Raw genomic sequence first — 18,667 nt, 5'->3', positions numbered from 1 at the left:
CAGCAGCAACAACATCAGGTTAACTTTATCAATCTGTTACTGTGAGCCAGTGTTACACACAACAAGCTTTAACTAAAAACTGTCACAGATTGATTGTTTCTACAAAACGATTCAAAAGAGACACAAGTTATTAACAATCAATAACAAACTGTGACATGTCGGTTTAAACAGAGTAGATTATAACAAGCTTTAGTTTGTGTAAATAATAAAAATAACAGTAAAACTGGCTCAGAACAACATTAACTCAGTATTGTATCGACTCAGACTGGGTCAAACTCTAACAGTGATGTTTGAACGCTACTCTGTCAGAGAGACTTCCAACACGGCTCAGTGTGTTTCTAGGACCTCTCACCCCTCCATCAGTCCTTCCTTTTACTGCCAGCAGGTCGATGCTACAAAGTCCCAGAAAAACATCTACAAACATCTTTTATTCCCTCTGCGATCATCTTACTGAACAAACTAAAACAGACACTGTTCTCTGTCCTGTTTAACTCTGCTCTTGTCAGTTGTAGTTTTAACTGTTTTTATCTCTTATCTTTAGTGTGATAAAAGATTGAATTACGTTTGAATAATCTCAAAACTAAAATCCTAAAAGTTAAAGAAGCTGTAAAACAGCTCGTCATGTGACTTCATTAACATAAAACCTTCATTAACCACAGAGAGCATGTAGTGCTAACATGCTAACATGCTAACATCATACAGCACATGAAATAAATAAACTGAGGAGAGAAATCTTTACCTGCAGCTTTCTGTCACTCTGCTGGTCTTCTTCTTCTGCAGCAGCAAAGTTGAGACAAACACGAGTCGTTTAAACGTTCCTCCTGGTTTAAGTTTCAAAAAACATTTGACTGACAAGAAAAGCAGCAACTGCTTTCAGACCGTCAGTGTGACTTTCACTTTCACTGTGTGTGTCTGTGTGTGTGTGTATGTATGTATGAACTCACAAAGTGAAAGTGAAAGTCACACTGACGGTCTGAGAGCAGTTGCTGCTTTTCTTGTCAGTCAAATGTTTTTTGAAACTTAAAGCAGGAGGAACGTTTAAACGACTCGTGTTTGTCTCCACTTTGCTGCTGCAGAAGAAGAAGACCAGCAGAGTGACAGAAAGCTGCAGGTAAAGATTTCTCTCCTCAGTTTATTTATTTCATGTGCTGCATGATGTTAGCATGTTAGCATGTTAGCACTACATGCTCTCTGTGGTTAATGAAGGTTTTATGTTAATGAAGTCACATGACGAGCTGTTTTACAGCTTCTTTAACTTTTAGGATTTTAGTTTTGAGATTATTCAAACGTTTGTTTCGTCATTAACAGGAAACTGTTTCTTTTTATTGATCATATGGACATACTGTGAATCTTTTATCACACTGAAGATAAGAGATAAAAACATAACAGTTAAAACTACAACTGACAAGAGCAGAGTTAAACAGGACAGAGAACAGTGTCTGTTTTAGTTTGTTCAGTGTGATGATCGCAGAGGGAATAAAAGATGTTTGTAGATGTTTTTCTGGGACTTTGTAGCATCGACCTGCTGGCAGTAAAAGGAAGGACTGATGGAGGGGTGAGAGGTCCTAGAAACACACTGAGCCGTGTTGGAAGTCTCTCTGACAGAGTAGCGTTCAAACATCACTGTTAGAGTTTGACCCAGTCTGAGTCGATACAATACTGAGTTAATGTTGTTCTGAGCCAGTTTTACTGTTATTTTTATTATTTACACAAACTAAAGCTTGTTATAATCTACTCTGTTTAAACTGACATGTCACAGTTTGTTATTGATTGTTAATAACTTGTGTCTCTTTTGAATCGTTTTGTAGAAACAATCAATCTGTGACAGTTTTTAGTTAAAGCTTGTTGTGTGTAACACTGGCTCACAGTAACAGATTGATAAAGTTAACCTGATGTTGTTGCTGCTGTATTGATCCAAACTGGATTAAACTTTAACCCAGTGATGTTCAGAGTGTATAAATCTGTACACAGGAGACAAAGTGTGTGTCACATATCATCTGATTCATTTATCACATATTTCACTGAGCTGAAGACTTGTTCATGTGTTTTTGGAGATTTCATATTGATTAACTGTGAGTGGAATTCATGCAGGTGTGATTCTATGGAAGCAAATATAATTTGAATTATATGAATACCAACATTTACTAAATTGAATCACTACTGAAATTTAAATATCACTGAATTTACTGCACTGAAACATTTGACTTAAAACCATCTTTCTGAATTCATATGGTCTGAATTTCAGTCACTTTCAAATTCTGCATTATCAAAAACTTAAATTTCCTGTATATGTTTATATTAGGGTTCTGAAATTTAGAAAATTCTGGCGCTTAATATTCAAGAGTTCAAAATCAGTTGAAAAGCACGTCCTATCGTCTTTTCCTAACCACTTTTCCTTGACCCCTGCACCTACACTGGGCTACGTAATTATGTGGCGGCGGATGTTATTGACGTGGGTCTGCTGTGGTGAAACTACAATGTTCTGAAGATGGACTACAAAAAGCTCATCTTAGATACTTCACCACAGTCGTACTTACTGTGTTGTTTCATGCAGGATATATAAACATGCACAACATGGTCAAAAATATCACTTCAAGTTGTCACATTGAAAATGTTCGTTCACACTCATCCTCCTGACTCCCAATTAGTGTATGAAAATAAATGTTAAATGTATGACAGACAGAACATGTTGCACCTACAAATCTACTAGTGAACATATCACCATTCTTAAGTTTCAAACATGCTGAATTAGAAACATCATCTGACTAAAAACGTTTCATATCCCTTTTTCTTGGAAGACAGATTTGTGTGTTATGGTTAATATGCTGATTAAGAAGCTTAAGAACCAGCATACAACCCAAACACCTTGAAATGTTCACTTGATTGTGCTTTGAAGTTTATATATACATACATATATATGTGTGTGTGTGTGTGTGTGTAAAAGTAAATATGTAATCCCGGATGTTCAGATCTGAATTTTACATCTTGAATTTTAGCGTCTGAATTACATGAAGTGTATTTGAGCAACCAGAGTTTTTTTACTTGAATTTTTAAATCTAAATTGAGCTTAGTGAATTAGAAGGACTTGAATACAACTTTTGAATATTAACCACCAGAATTTTCTATCTGAACCCTAAAATAAATATATACTGGAAATAAAGTTTTTGAAATTGCACACCTTTTCAGTGATTATTGAGAACACATAAAGTAGATTTAGAAAGATGGTTTTCAAAGTCAATATTTCAGTTCAGTAAATTCAGTGGTATTTAAATTTCAACATTTAGTATTCAGGACTGAATAAACTTGAAATGTTGGTAGTCAGTTGCTGATATAATTCAAATGATTCTGTCAAAGATTTGCTTCCATATGATTCACTGAGCTGAATTTAGAGGCCACGTGCACATACCAAGTGTCACCTGCAGATGGTGCTGCAGCACTGTGATAAATACCTCAGTGGACCTGAGTCTGACTCTGATGTGATGCTTCAGGATTTATTCTCATGTCAACAGGACTGAATCAGTCCAGATGCAGATGAAACATTTTGTTATGAAAAGGATCAATTCAGAAGAGCTTTCAGCCTGATCAGTTTTTATAATATTCACATTTAATCAAACCATTCATCCTGGTTAATCTGGACTCAACAACAAATGAGTCGTATCACATTCATGAACGTGAGGTAAAAGTAAAACCTGTAACATTGTGAGTATTTATATTTTATGATGGTCGTGTTTGAGGATTTAATGAAACTATTTCTGCTTGATGTTTTTATGTTTTTGTCCAGAATCCAACAGGAAGGGTCAACGAGGTAAGAGACTTTCAGCAGAATGAATGAATGTACACTGCTCAAGAAAATGAAGGGAACACTTAAATCACACATTAGATCTTAATGAAGGAATTATTCAAGTTGAAAATCTTTACTGATGTACATTGTTTAAACTGTTGAGAACAAAATGACGTAACAACGGTCAGTGGAAACCAAAATCATCAACCCACTGAGGGCTGGATTCAAAATCACACCGAAAATCAAAGTAAAAAATTGAAACAACAGCTGATCCAACTTGCATGAATTTTATCACGGCAGCTCATAATGTGAGTCAGTAGTGTGTTTGGCCCCCGTGTGCCTGTATGCACTCCCAACAACGTCTGGGCATGCTCCTGATGAGTCTGCGGATGGTGTCATGGGGGATCTCTTCCCAGACCTGGATCAGGGCATCAGTGAGCTCCTGGACAGTCTTTGGCGGTACTTGGCGGCGTCGGATGCACCGATACATAACGTCCCATAGGTGCTCAGTTGGATTTAGGTCAGGGGAACAAGAGGGCCAGTCAATGGCATCGATGCCTTCATCATCCAGGAACTACCTACACACTCTGGCCACATAAGGCCGGGCATTGTCCTGCACCAGGAGGAACCCAGGGCCCACTCCACCAGAGTAAGGTCTGACAGTTGCTCTGAGGATTTAATCCCGGTACCTAACAGCAGTCAGGGTACCGATGGCTATGACATGGAGGTCTGTGCGACCCTCCAAGGATATGTCTCCCCAGAACATCACTGACCCACCACCAAACCGGTCATGCTGGATGATGTTACAGGCAGCATAACGTTCATCATGGCGTCTCCAGACTCTTTCGCCTGTCACATGTGCTCAGTGTGAACCTGCTCTCATCTGTGGAGAGAACGGGGCGCCAGTGGCGGACCTGCCAATTCTGGTGTTCTCTGGCGAATGCCATCGAGCTGCACGGTGCTGGGCTGTGAGCATAGGTCCCACTAGAGGATGTTGGGCCCTCATGCCACCCTCATGGAGTCTGTTGCTGACAGTTTGGTCAGAAACGTGCACACCAGTAGCCTGCTGGAGGTCATTTTGTAGGGCTCTAGCAGTGCTCCTCCTGTTCCTCCTCACACAAAGGAGCAGATACCGGTCCTGCTGCTGAGTTGATGCCCTTCTACGACCCTGTGAAGCTCTCCTCATGTAACAGCCAGTCTCCTGGTATCTCCTCCATGCTCGAGACTGAGCTGGGAGACACAGCAAACCTTCTTGCGACCGCACATATGGATGTGACATTCTGGAGGAGCTGGACTACCTGTGCAACTTGGTTGGGCTGCAGGTACCGCCTGATGCTACCAGTAATGACAAGGACACTAGCAGAACACAAGACTCAGTCAGGAAGGATCAGGAGAGAGCAATAGTCTGTGGCCACCACATGCAAAACCATTCCCTTTTTGGGGGTTGTCTTGCTTTTGCCTCTCCATTGCACCTGTTGTCACTTTCATTTGCACTAAAGCAGGTGAAATTGATTCACAATCACTTGTGCTTCCTAAATGGACAGATTGATATCCCTGAAGTTCAACTGACTTGGTGTTATACTGTAACGATTAAGTGTTCCCTTAATTTTTTTGAGCAGTGTATTTATTGAAGTGTTTAAGTGATCTCATGGGATTGTACACCTTCACCAAACATCACAGTTTCCAGCTTTTTGTTTCTCCAGATCTTCTTGTGGAGGGAAACATTCTGGTAGTCGTGTGTAGATTCACATGTTACAGACTGAAGCACATTCATGTATTTATTCACACACTGACGTCCTCATCAGCTGGTTTTTGTTGTTCTCAGAGCTTCTCTTCTACTGAGCTGCAAACGCTGTATTTATGTCCAATTTGCCAGCTGTGAGCCACAACTCGCTGCTTTCAGGATCTCTCAAAGAAAATCTGTGGAACACATTTTACTAATCGCTTGTTTCTTTCACACCACAGCAGATAAACACAGACTGAACAATATACAAGAAAACCAAGAAGGGAGCAAGTCTGAGTCTGAAGGACAAGATCAGTGGAAGATGAACTCCAAGATTGTTTTTGCTGTTGTTGGTGTTGTTGGACTTTTAGTTGCTCTTCGTTTCTGGCGTACAGGTACATTCAATGTTTTGTCTTGTCTTAAGCTTCATATTATCTTCAGCTTTAGATGTTACAGTGTGGTGTTGTTCAGAGAGAATATCTTCAGGGTCAGTGTGGAGAGCAGGAACATGTGGAGACGTCAGTGTTCAATTAAGACAGACTTGTTAAAACATCAACCTGTCCTTTAAATACAATTTGGAGACTTGAACTTTACTTAAATTTCTGTTTTTGCCTCTTGATACTTCTGATATGTTATATTTATTTGACAGCTGTACTTACTTTTCTGATCACTTTTAAATAAAATAACATAATTATAACACAATAAAAATATAAAACACACAACATTTCACAAAAAAGAGAAAAAAGTTCTTGAAAATGAATCAGATTAATTTTTTTCTTCTTTCCTCTCCCATTAATCATCTCACGACCCTTCAGATGTATCTGCTGACCCTTTGGAGTTTATTCACTGGACTAAACTAGCTAACTGTATATAAAATAGTTCAAACTTTTACTGCAATACTTAAAGTACATCAAGCTGACAATACTTATTTTACATTGTGGTACTGGTAGTTTTACTGCAGTAAATTATCTGAGTACTCCTTCAACTAGTGTCAACAACTCACCTCACCTGTTTCCTTCAACAGGTGATGCTGAAGATGGATCACAGGTGAGTGAACTCGCTTAAATGCTTCATTTTCATTAGTCCTGAACACTGAAACTACTCTCAGCCAATCAGAATGCAGTTTCGTTGATAAAAATTACGACAGAGAGATGATGATTCAGGAGGCCTGTCTCTCTTTGGTTCAGTCCTGCAGCTCCACCTGCCCATTCAGCCTTTCTGTGGAAGTATTGTTAACTTTGTTAAACACTGAGGCAGCAGTGGACTGTTACTGACTCTCTTAACATTAACAACAAAACTACAAAAAGCTGTGGCTGAAAGTAAACCAGCAGTGAGTTTAAATCCACAAAAATAGAAGCTTCTAAATGCTTCAAATAGTTAGTTTTTGTTCTCAGCGGAGTGGACAGGACCACAGCTCCCACAGCTCTCACAGAGTCCATTAACAACAGCAGGCAGAAAGCAGGAAGCTTGTCTGTGTTTAGTTAGCAGGAAAATGTTATCTTTGTTTTCATTAGAAATTCTAATCTGCTAATTAAAGTCCTCAGAGTCTGTGTGATGAACTCAGACCTACAGGACGTTATTACAGAAGGACTGAATGAAGAAAAGCCTCTAAAATTCATCTTACTGCTGTACTGTCCAGTTAATCTCACTCTGTAACCTTCTAACTTGTAGACAGAAAGTGAAAATGAGTTTTTGTTGAAACTTTGTGTGTCGACTATTTATATATATGTATATTTATATATATATATATATATATATAAATATATATATATATACACACACACACACATATATATACATATGCTTACGTCAGTAAGAGCCATATATATTTTTATGATCCATGAAAATAATGCTTACAATACATAACAGTGTGTGTGTGTGTGTGTGTGTGTGCATTTCTTCACTTCTTCTGGTTTTGTGTTTCAGAACCTGATGGAGAACTTACAGGAACTAAAAGATTTAATACCAGAAGAAAGTTTCATGCGTATGTACAATTATTTATAATTATTGTTATATTAATGTTTGTTGTTTCAGCCGGCAGCTTCTCATGTTTAGCTGCACTAAGCGCCTTTTAGACAGAATTTTACATGAAATAACAAACTTATAAATTACACAACGTTTGTAGGATTAAACCAGCGGTTCCCAAATTTGATAATAAATTAGTGTGTAGTTGTGTCTTAATTAATAAAATCAGTGTCATGTTGTCATTTTTCAGATGTCTCTGAGTTGCTGGTATTTCCATCAAAGAGACATTTCCCTTCTAAACTTCTCCCATTTTAAACTACATCAAGCTCATAATACTTATGTACTTTAACTGTACTAGTATTTTTCATGCAGGACTTTTACAGATGTCACTCATTTCAGTTGATGTGATCAATAAAACGGTTCTGTGCATTAAACTGGAATGACACAGGACAAAAGTATTGAACAAGAAGTAAGAAAAAGCACTGAACCAGGTGATTCCACTAATTAGTCCTTTCACCTGTACTAATTAGAATCAGCTGGGTTAGTGCATGTGACTATTAGCACTCTACTCTTTTAAAAAGAGTTAACATCATTAACGCATCATTTGCTACCAAGCTGTCACACATGAACCATCTCATGATGGGTAGAGGCAAAGATTGTTGAGCAACACAGGAATGGCAAAGGGTACACACTGATTTCTCAACTCCTAAATGCTCCCATAAGCACCACTGGGGCTTTTAACCACAAATAGAAGCAGCATCACTCCACTGTCAACCAGCCACGCACAGAAGCTCCTCGCTAGACTGCAGATTGGGCAGTCAGAAAATTAGTCAGAGTAGCCCAAGTTCCAAGGAGCTCCAGAACGATCTGGAAGAAGCAGGTACAACTGTCACAGAGAAGTGACTCTCCACCACCACGGTCTCCGTGCATGATCACCCCGTAAGACTTCACCATTACTGAAGAAAAGACATTTTGAAGCTTGTTTGAAGTTTGCTACACAACATTTGGATCAACCTGTAGATTACTGGAAGAATGTCGTGTGGTCAGATGAGACAAAAATTGAAACTTTTGGCAATAACACTACGCGCCATGTTTGGAGGAGAAACGGCTCTGCATATGACCCTAAAAACACCTACAGTGAAGTTCAGAGGTGGACGCGTTATGGTATGGGGCTGTTTCTCTTCTGAATTTGGTTGGTGTAGGACTTACAGTTTCTGAGCCTCAGACACTTAACAGAGAAAAATAATAAATGGAACAAAAACAATAGGATTCTACCACTGAACCCTCAATTCATTGTAATTTGCAGGATTTTTATTTATTCCATGTTAGATTAACATCTTGTTTCATGTCACAAATGAAGTCTTGTATTACATGTTCATGTTTCCTAAATGTTTGTCTTTGTAGAATCTGAGCCGCCGCCTTCTCCCGGTAAGACATTAAAATCTGTTTCTGAATTCTGATCTTTATTGACACAGAATGACACATGATGTTAATGAAAATGTTTGTTTTCTCTTCAGCTCTCAGTGAACCATGGAGACAAATATCTTGGGGGTGAGTTTATGTCTCTGCTGTTTAACATAAAGGATCGAGTGTGACCGACATGTTTGTAGTTTTGTAGGGAAAAGATCCAACATGAAACCATAAATCACATTAAAAGTTGTGTTTTAACAAACATTTTAATCAGAAAACTGAAAGAAGCAAAACTCAACATCTGTTTGAATTTTATAAAAGTGAAACATGCTGTAAATCTTTCAGCAGCTGATCCTGCAAGCAGCAAACACACCCGTTTTCTACAGGAAATGCACATTATCATCATTATTATTATTATTATTACACAATAGTTGATGTATTGAATTATTTTTACTTTCTCTAATAATGTGTCCAATAAGTTTTTTCCTCTAGATTCACACTATTTGCACAACCTATTGTGTAAATATGTCTGTATTTGTTTGTTTGTTGATGGAATCAAAATATGTTAAAAATTTAAACAGGTTTATATTTTTATCTGAAATCAAATGTAATTTTTTTTTACAGAGACAACGAGAGAGAGACAGATCTGCAGTATGTGCAGAATTACACGCTTGCAAAGGGGAAAGTCAAACATCTCCGAGTTCTGCTGTACGGGCCGGTCGGATCCGGAAAGTCCAGCTTCATCAACTCTGTCAGCAACGTCCTGCGACGCAGAATGAGCATTCCTGCTGCAGTCAGTTCTACCACCTCTGACAGGAGTTTCACCACAAAAGTAAGAACACTTGATCTGTGTCAAAAATTTACTTTATTTTATTTTATTTTTATTACTATAAACATTTAACAACACTTTGATGAAACTTTAAAGCAACAGAGATAAATCTTAATAATTCTTAATGAATTCAATATAATTATTTTGTTCCCTTGATTTAGTCATATTCACACGCAGGAGAGTTAAAGTGTCATAGCAGCAAAATGAAGTACAGCAACATGTTCAGAGTATTAATAAGTAAACTTTAAAACTAGAATACTATATACTACATGAATGTTTACTAAACACAGTATGAGGCACAAAAGTAAATGTACACATAAAGAGACAGTAACCTTAAGACACAGAAATATCAAATATTAAATTAAATAGAGAAACTGCAGTGAATGCAGTGGAAGGCACAATGGAGCCTTTTCACAGCAGATAGCTGGACATGTCAAAGCAGGAAAAGCACAGCTGTAAATAATAACAATAACCATGGTTCTGTTCCATTAAGTGTCCCAGTAAGCAACGTGTCAGTGACTGAGCATGCTCAGTACCAGAGCTGGAGCCGGCTCACCCAGAAAAACCCCTGAGAGTGGTGAAAAGGCTGCTCTTTCTCCTCCTGCCCTGCAGGTGTCGCTGTTGAAGCATTTTAATCAGAATTTCAATAATAGATTTTTTCCAAAGAAGAGAAAAATAGAGGAGGAGCAACCTCCTCTGCCTCTATGGACCAGCCTCCTCTGGTTTGGTTAGTTTGTAGTTCTCAGAGCAGAAGATCCAAAGGAGCAACCCTGTCTGCTAGAAATGACCTTCATATATGACTGAACTGTTTTCCAGTGACGTCTCTGCCTGGATGATGTTCACGGTAAGGTTTAGTGGAATGAATGAAGCTACATTTCTGTATGTCTCTGCAGTGGGAGGGACTCGGGTTCACATCCTGAGTCCTGTGTGTGTTCAGGTTTGGTTCAGGTTAGTGAAAGATGCTGCTGTGGCTTAAATGTTCATAAACATGTCGAGCTTCAAGTCACTGCAGACTTTTTTCTGTATTAAACAGAGACCAGAATCTTTCTCGGACCTGAACCAAGTGCTGCCAGAGTCTGAACACAGCCACAAACACTTTCACACTGCTGTAGTTTCTATCAGCTGATATTTTACTGCAACATCAGAGATTTTGGTGTTAAAAACAAAAACCAGGCATGTTGTCTCTGAACATTTCACTCATACTTTCAGTATCAACATTTTTGCAACTTAAATACTTTAATTAACAACATTTTCTTGTTATGTTGACAGAAAACATGATTAAGCTGCGATATTTTTGTAACAAAATATATTTGCTGTTGCAGTTTTATATAAATGTAATTTCTAGGAGACAGAGTTGATAGGACGGTTTATGCAGGTGGTTTCACAGTTTGGAAACACTGTTGTTGGCTCTTTCAGTTTGTTTGATGGACGACTCTAAATACTACACTACCCATGAGCCTTAGCAGCTATCAGAGGTGTATGAATGCTTTGTCGTTGCAGTTGGGAACAAACCTCATTACTTTACTCACAATTCATCCCAAACTGATCCAGAATCTGATTTAAACAATTGAGAGGTGAATTCATAAAAGGATTGTGCGGCTTTTGCAGACACTAGTGGTGGTAACTGAAGCGTTGTGTGTGTGTGTGTGTACTGATGCTCTGTGGGTTCCTGGACACATTCAGTGACACCTGAACGTTATTGTAAGATTCAGACATTAATCTTACATGTTTCAGACCTGCCTTAGTCACATTTACAATTCACGGTGCTGTCAGCGGCCGAAATCCATTCTTTGTGAATTCGCCCCTGAGAGTTGAATCTTTAGCTGCAGCTCACTGCTGCAAACAAAAAACACTAAAAAACAAAAAAGTTCCCTCATTCACAGAGATGTATCCAGGGTTTTTATACAGTCAATAGACACATGTTTCTCTGTTTGTGTTTCAGTATGAAACTCATGAAATCAGAAGAGGAACCTCAGACAGCTTCTACCCGATCGTCTTCAATGACATCATGGGTCTGGAGGAGGGGACGGGACATGGCGTCCAAGCTGAAGACATCAAACTGGCCATGATGGGACGTGTGAAGGAGGGTTACAAGGTACAACTGTCACATTAATCAATAAAAACCATCTACTGTTGTGATCAGGAGCCTGTACCACGAAGTGACATCAGTGTGTTAGCAGCTCTCTTTGGACTTAACTCAGGTTTTCTGGTCTCATGAAGCTGGTTCACTTTTAATGGGGATAAATCACCATGGTAACCTATGCAGAACAACCACTGACCAATCAGATCACTGGAAAAATCATCATTCTTACAGGATCCTGAGTTTACAATAATATGACAAGTAAAAAAGAGCAAAATATATTTTTATGGTTCAGGAGAATCATTTTATTGTTCCAGACTTTCTGTTTCCAGTCTGAGTTTAAAGCAGAGCTTCTAACAGAAGGAGGGAAAGTTAACGACACTAAACACAATGATGATCAGCTGCATTTTAATTGTGCAAAGTTTTCTTCCGTTCCTAAAGGGATAGTGGACAGTTTCCAATGTTTCTTTAATGTTCAGTCCTTCATATAATGTGTCATTCACTCGGGTTCTACATTGTTTTCCAGTTCAACGCAGGATCTGCACTGTCAGAGCACGATCCAGGATACAACCAGTCCCCCTCTCCAGACGATCAAGTCCACGTTCTGGTTTGCGTCCTCTCTGCTAACACAGCAGAGATTAAAGAGCCGGTTTTACAGAAGATGAGGGGCGTCAGAGAGGCAGCCGGTGACCTGGGTGAGAACAGAGTTTACTGAAAGTGTGTGTCCACTGATCCTGTTTTATTCAGGTTAACTTGATCTGAACTCCTGGTCTTTAACATTAAACCATGAGGTCCAGAGTCCATAAGACACTTTGTCTTGAGATAGTTTTTGCCGGCCTGAATTTTAAACCTATACTGTTGTTTTACTTGTGAGGACAGGCTGTTGTTTTGCCTGAAGTCATGTAACAAAGTAGAAAATGGAAACTTTCTTGACCTAAAACTTAGGGATGCATGATATTGATTGATATTGATTTTTTGCCGATATCTGATATGCCGATATTTCCAACTCATTGTGGCCGATACTCGATACCGATATTTGCACGTATTTTTTTCCAGCTGGCTGAGGAGACTATTATGTATGGAAGTATAGATTGTACTAAGTATGATCAAGAAAGACAAAATATGAAGGAAGAACTGAGAAAGACTGGAGTTCAGGAGCTCAGCATTAAAACTTTAATGAACCTGCCAAGTGGGAGCAGCAGAGTTTTCTTAAAGTTTATTAGACAGACAGGATTATTGTGTAGGATTTAATCTCTGGTCCACATTCCGGAGCAGAAGGTGCGCATACACTGGTTGCCAACTGCCGTTATAAACCCAAAAGAAGAAGATGAAGTTTTTTATTTTTCAAACAGAGTGGTACATCCTGTCAGCCGAGGGATTTCTTATCTGTACAGCCGAACACCGCAGCACCTCGATGGACTGTTTCACCTTGACGGTCCCGGTGTTTCCTCCGCAGGCTGCACTTCACTCAGTCAGACCCGCTGCCTCCCATTTTAACCCGAATAACTAATTGGGGCTCGGCGGTCCAGTTGGATCTACATGGAGAGCCGGGGCTAACGTTAGCTGGGAGGCTAGCGGAGCATTAGCTGCAGCATGACCGGAGGGAAGCACAGCCAGCTAGCCTTCGCTAGCCTCCCTGAATTTGTGCTGAAAAAAAGGAGACCATGTATGTGGAGGTTTAAAAGGTAAAAAAGACAAACATGAATGCAGAAATAGTAAAAATGAAGCTAAATGAAGCTGGACTGCAGAGGGTTAAAAACGAGGGTTTCAGTTAGCCTGATCATGTTAGCTTTGAGTCGGGTTTAAAGAGCTGAGTGTGTTTTTGTATCTGCAGGGATTCCTCAGATGATGATGATCACAAAGATCGACGAGGCCTGTGATGAAATTGAAAAGGATCTGAGGAACGTTTATAAGAGCAAGCACCTGAGGAAAAAGGTGAGTTTGTACAGAAATGTAACCTAAAGCTTTGCAGTCAAAAACTTCACATTATTGATGTTGTTTCTTTAATGTGTAGATGAAAGATTTCAGCTCAGCAGTCGGTGTCCCGATGAACTGCATCTTTCCTGTGAAGAACTACAATGAAGAAATCGACCTCAACGATGATGTGGACACTCTGATCCTCAGCGCTCTGAGACGCATGATCGACTTTGGAGACGACTTCATCGACAAAATGTAAAATTATAAACAGAAATGAGCAATAACACTTTGGGCCCTATTTTAACGATCTAAACACATGTTCTAAAGCGCATGGTGCAAGTGTATTTGGGGCATATATAAATTCCACTTTTGCTAGTTTAACAGCGGAAAAAATTATCGCAGCACCAGGCGCACGGTTCAAAAGGGTTGTCCATAGTCTCCTAATTAATCATGGGTGTGTTTTGAGCGTAACATGCAATAAACCAATCAGAGTGTCATCTCCCATTCCCTTTAAGAGCCAGGTGCACTTGTACCTTGGCAGATTTCTGTTATAATGGTGCATTTGCCAAGTAGTAAGAAGGAGCGCTTCTCTGCAGGGGAAACAAAAATGCTTGTGCGCCAAGTGAAAGCGCACGATCCATAACAAGCACACTGGCGCCTGCTGCTCCTGAACCCTCCTGTGGCCCCAAACCACTAGTTTAAGATCCTGTTCATTCACTTGTTGCGAATTTCTTTTTGTTTGTTTCTCTGTTTAGCGTCTTCAGGCTAGGCTAACCCATTGTTGCTAACTTTGGAGCTAACCCCCTTTACTTTTCCAGCATTTGGGGAAACAACAGACGTGACTTTTTAGCATTTATTAAATGACACACTGTAGTCTGTGCTGTACATTTACTGCCAGACTGACAACTCACTACTAACCTTTTCCTCTGCTCCGCTCGCATCCACCGTCACTTCCCTGCCCCTCGCTCTTTCCCGCTCGCTACGCAAAAATAGTCCTTAACGGAGTTGCGCGACCAGTGGTTTCCCAGGCAGCGACGCAGAGGTTGACTCACGTACCGGAACAGCACTGCACAGAGACTCCCAAACGCTGTCGATTTCAAATCAAAATCAAATATTAAATTTTTTTCTTTTGGCCTAGCGGGGGTTCTCGTTGTGTCATTATGGTGAAACACAGATTCAGTAAAGGTTCAGTAAACGTTGAGTACAGTTAGACCCAGCAGGCTCCATCAGGTTGGGCGAGTTCAAAGTCGTTTTCACAGGTAATTTGTTAGTCTGTCCCTTCCGCCGCAGGAAATAATGGATTACTCCTGGAAAGCTGTTGATGTAGCACTTTTCTCATTATGAAAGTAACATGGAGATTATTCGACCAATGAGAATTTAGTCGGACGAGAGCATATCAACCAACTAATTGACCAGTCGAGCAGCAGACTACAGCCCTAGTTAAATCATTGTTTTCACCTCATTTATTTCCTCATGTCATCATGTATTGATGCAGCAGGAAAGTCGATCCGTGTCTGATCTGTTGTTGATAACTGTTTGTTGGGTCTTGACAGACACCCTCAACCTGATGGGTCTGTTTAAATAATTGTCAAATAATAAGACAGTTTCATCCGTCATTACTGTGATTAGCTAATTCTGATAAATATTACGCCTAACCATTATGACATGTATTTTTAAAAATATGTTGATTAACACAATAATAATCTTTAACATTGTAATCCTTTTATTTGAAATCTTTTGCATGTTTGAGCGCTGCTGTGCGTCCGTGTGTGTGTAACAAGCAGATTGTACGCGTGTTGTGCACCTGCCTATGTAGGCGCATATTAGTATCTTGATGATGCGCCCTTAAATAACAGTGAAGCACTGCGCCACTGACCAGTTTTTGGTTGGTCAATCACTTTCTGCTGCCTCAAGATAGCAATGCGCCAACAATGTGCCTAACCACACCTCATTTTAAGAACAACACGCAACTGCAGTGTTTCCCCTGCATTCATTCATTCGCAACGCTGCTGCAAAATTATGAGCGCCACTGCTAAAATTTAAGACGATCATTAATATCAACAGGCTACTAATGATTTTCATTCGCACACTGTGCGAGAACAATAACACCCTTCGTTATTGTGGATTTTTTTTAGTCATCCTCTCTCTCTTCGTTCTTCAAAGAACATCTACGTGAAAGGTACAAGAGTAGCGTAGCTCCGTTAAGGAATAAGGCAGTGTGTGTAAATGTGCGAGTGCAGAAGGCGAGCAGAGGAAACATGACGTGAACGTGAGCGGAGCAGAGGAAAAGTTTAGCAGTAAACTGTCAATCTGGCAGTAAATGTAGAGTACAGGCTGTGTGTCAGTTACCAAATGCTGCAGCTCCTCAAGACAAAGAAAATACTCATCTATCAAAGGGAGTTAGCCCCGAAGTTAGCAACAATGTGTTAGCTTAGCTTGACCAGGCTCACTTAAGGTGGACTGACTCTTAAGGTGGATCAGCAATTCTCATTTTAGTGTCAATCTCAGCTGCTCTTTAACAGAGAACGGAGAAATGTCTGGCTGATTAGTCTCTGTCTTGAGTTTTTGCACCACATATGACATTTTTCTGTATTTTAAGGAGTGAGGGAGTCTGTTACTGTCTCTGTGTGGACACCAGGAGTCAACTGTCTTATGCCACTTATAGAAACAGAGGCTGTGTCTGAATTTTCTTGTAGTCAGCTGAAAGGAAAACAACAGTTTATTATAACTTTATTCATTGATTCAATCAGCTCAACAACTCACCAAAGTCAAACATTAGCAACAAGCACATTCATTCTATGTTCTTAAACCAGCTAACACGTGATCACACAGAAACAATAAAGTTTAATGTACTCTCTACTTGTATGAAATGCACAGGTGCTAGAACTTCTAAACTAATGCATGAAACAAAGTGAAAAGTCTGCACATCATGACTTATGCTGAAAATATTATCTAATATATGGATGTTTGGGGCCGAGCAGCGTGCTTAATGTCAGACGTAATACAAAAGCAGGAGCCTGATCAGTCAACAAGATTCATCTGGCATAACGATCAATGGGACCAGCCCTTAATCAATAATATATGAACGGTTTCAGGAAAGAGGTTACAAAGATGTAACCTTTCAGAGAGCTTGTGTCACCGAGTTATTGTCTCAAAACAAAAGGCCTTTATTCAACTGCATCACTTTTGTTTGTGCTGATGTTTTGTTTGTGATGGAGCATGTGGAGTAAAGACAGTTTAAAAGGTGATAAACAAAGACAAACATGAATGCAGAGAAAGTAAAAATGACACTAAATGAAGCTGGACTGCAGAGAGTTAAAACCAGTTTTCAGTTAGCCTGATCATGTTAGCTTTGAGTGGAGTTCAAAGCTGAAGTCTTGTTTGTCTCTCCTCTCTAGAGCAGCCCCACCATGTTTAGTTGTTTGTGTTTGTTTGAAAGAAACAGCCTGAAAAACATTAGCTCAAAGTGCTGACTGTGTTTCTGTATTTGCAGGTATTCCCCAGATCACCAGTACCACGAGGAGCGGTGGTGGAATTTGATATGGGATTGGATATTACAGCTCAACAGTCTTTATAACTTGACTACAGGACTACAGCAGTTTGGTATCTGGATGACTCTGCTTTTGGGGTTCGGTATCTTGATCATGATGAGATTTCATTGATGACATTTCAGGTGTTTCACTTTCCGTTAGATAAAGAGGTTCGGTTCATCTGGATAAATGCTGGTTTGTTTACAACCTGTCTGATCTTGTTTCTCTGTTGGACCTTTTTTAACAATGTTTGCTGCATTCCCAGAACTCAGGGATGAACTTGGTGAGTGCAGCATTGTTATCACCTCTGGACTGAGATAAGGAATCCAAACTGTAGTTTTCCTTTAAGCCATGTTAGCGGTTAGCTTGTTGCTATGGTAACCTGTACTTTAACATGGCAGTGCTTAAACTGTTGATCAGAGCTACATTTGAAATGTCCACATATGATTTTAACAGACACCTTCCAGCCAATCAGAGAGCAGGAATTCCTGTGGTCATGGTATAAATATGAAGACGTAGCTGTGAAGTATCACTTTAAACAAACGTTTTAGGTCTTTCTCTTTTATTTTTATTAAAAAAAATCAAAAAATCATTTTATTTCACAAGCAATACACTGATATAATTACAATATTAATGTGTGTTTAATGTCTGTAAACCTATGAAACTGAACTCGCTCCATGGACTCAGTAACACACTGGACATATATAGCACAGCTAAGCATACACTGTTAACCTTGTTGATGTACATGTACTGATTTTGGTTTAGTGTTGTCCACTGAGTTTTATTGATGTGATGCATTTCAACTGGGTTACCCAAATACAAATGAAGACTGAATAAACTTTAGGTAACTAATGACTATTTTCCACAAAGCTGATTTTTTTTTTTTTTTTTTTTTTGATTAAAAGTTTGGTGATACAGTATCATCAGACGCCTTGTTTGCCCTACCAACACACCAAAACCCCAAATATTCAATTTACTTATTAGACAATGAAAAGCAAAAAACATCTCACATTTTGGAAGCTAAAAACATAAAATAACGGCAATTTATTTGAAAATGTACTTAGATTATTAATCAATTATCAAAATAGTGGCTAATTATTTTTTTTTCCATTGACTAATTGTAATACATCAGATCTAAACATTTTTGGAGGTCATTTCAAGAATGATCAAGAATTATTTGAATGCATTGTTTGGTTTACTTGGGTACAAGATGATTTATGAATTGGAATAAAAGCAAAAATTATACTCAACATTATAGCTGCCCATCAGCAGGGCTTACATTTTGGTAATGATGTAAAGTCAACTTAAAGAAAACGAGTCAGTGAAACAAAGTGGAATTATATCACCAATACTTAAAAGGCTCAAAAAATTTAAGTGCACTCAAATTAAAGGAGTTTTTACTTCATCAATTGATTTTTGAGTAAAGTTAAAT

The 18,667-nt window shown here is 39.1% G+C and overlaps 2 protein-coding genes across 2 annotated transcripts in view; one reads left to right on the top strand and one right to left on the bottom strand.

Moving 5' to 3' along the window:
* Window positions 1-18,667, bottom strand: part of LOC121907556 — a 128,658-nt gene that overhangs the window by 64,795 nt on the left and 45,196 nt on the right. The window lies entirely within an intron of this gene.
* Window positions 954-18,090, top strand: LOC121907564 (interferon-induced protein 44-like). Its single transcript, XM_042427197.1, has 13 exons — window positions 954-1,111; window positions 3,782-3,805; window positions 5,747-5,899; window positions 6,529-6,551; window positions 7,431-7,488; window positions 8,874-8,897; window positions 8,987-9,020; window positions 9,504-9,711; window positions 11,651-11,803; window positions 12,315-12,483; window positions 13,623-13,723; window positions 13,803-13,960; window positions 17,199-18,090. The coding sequence occupies exons 3-13, from the start codon at window positions 5,827-5,829 to the stop codon at window positions 17,365-17,367; spliced, it is 1,170 nt and encodes a 389-aa protein (XP_042283131.1). The 5' UTR covers window positions 954-1,111; window positions 3,782-3,805; window positions 5,747-5,826; the 3' UTR covers window positions 17,368-18,090.

This window comes from Thunnus maccoyii, chromosome 11 (assembly GCF_910596095.1).
Source record: "Thunnus maccoyii chromosome 11, fThuMac1.1, whole genome shotgun sequence".
NCBI lineage: Eukaryota > Metazoa > Chordata > Actinopteri > Scombriformes > Scombridae > Thunnus > Thunnus maccoyii.
This window is presented reverse-complemented; position numbering and strand designations above follow the sequence as displayed.

What these genes read in the sequence shown, in the direction of transcription:
- LOC121907564 (XM_042427197.1), top strand. Translation starts at nt 5,827, where the DNA reads ATGAACTCCAAGATTGTTTTTGCTGTTGTTGGTGTTGTTGGACTTTTA. An exon ending in ACAGGAGTTTCACCACAAAA is followed by an intron (nt 9,712 to 11,650) that starts GTAAGAACACTT and finishes TTTGTGTTTCAG; the next exon opens with TATGAAACTCATGAAATCAG. An exon ending in GACGACTTCATCGACAAAAT is followed by an intron (nt 13,961 to 17,198) that starts GTAAAATTATAA and finishes CTGTATTTGCAG; the next exon opens with GTATTCCCCAGATCACCAGT.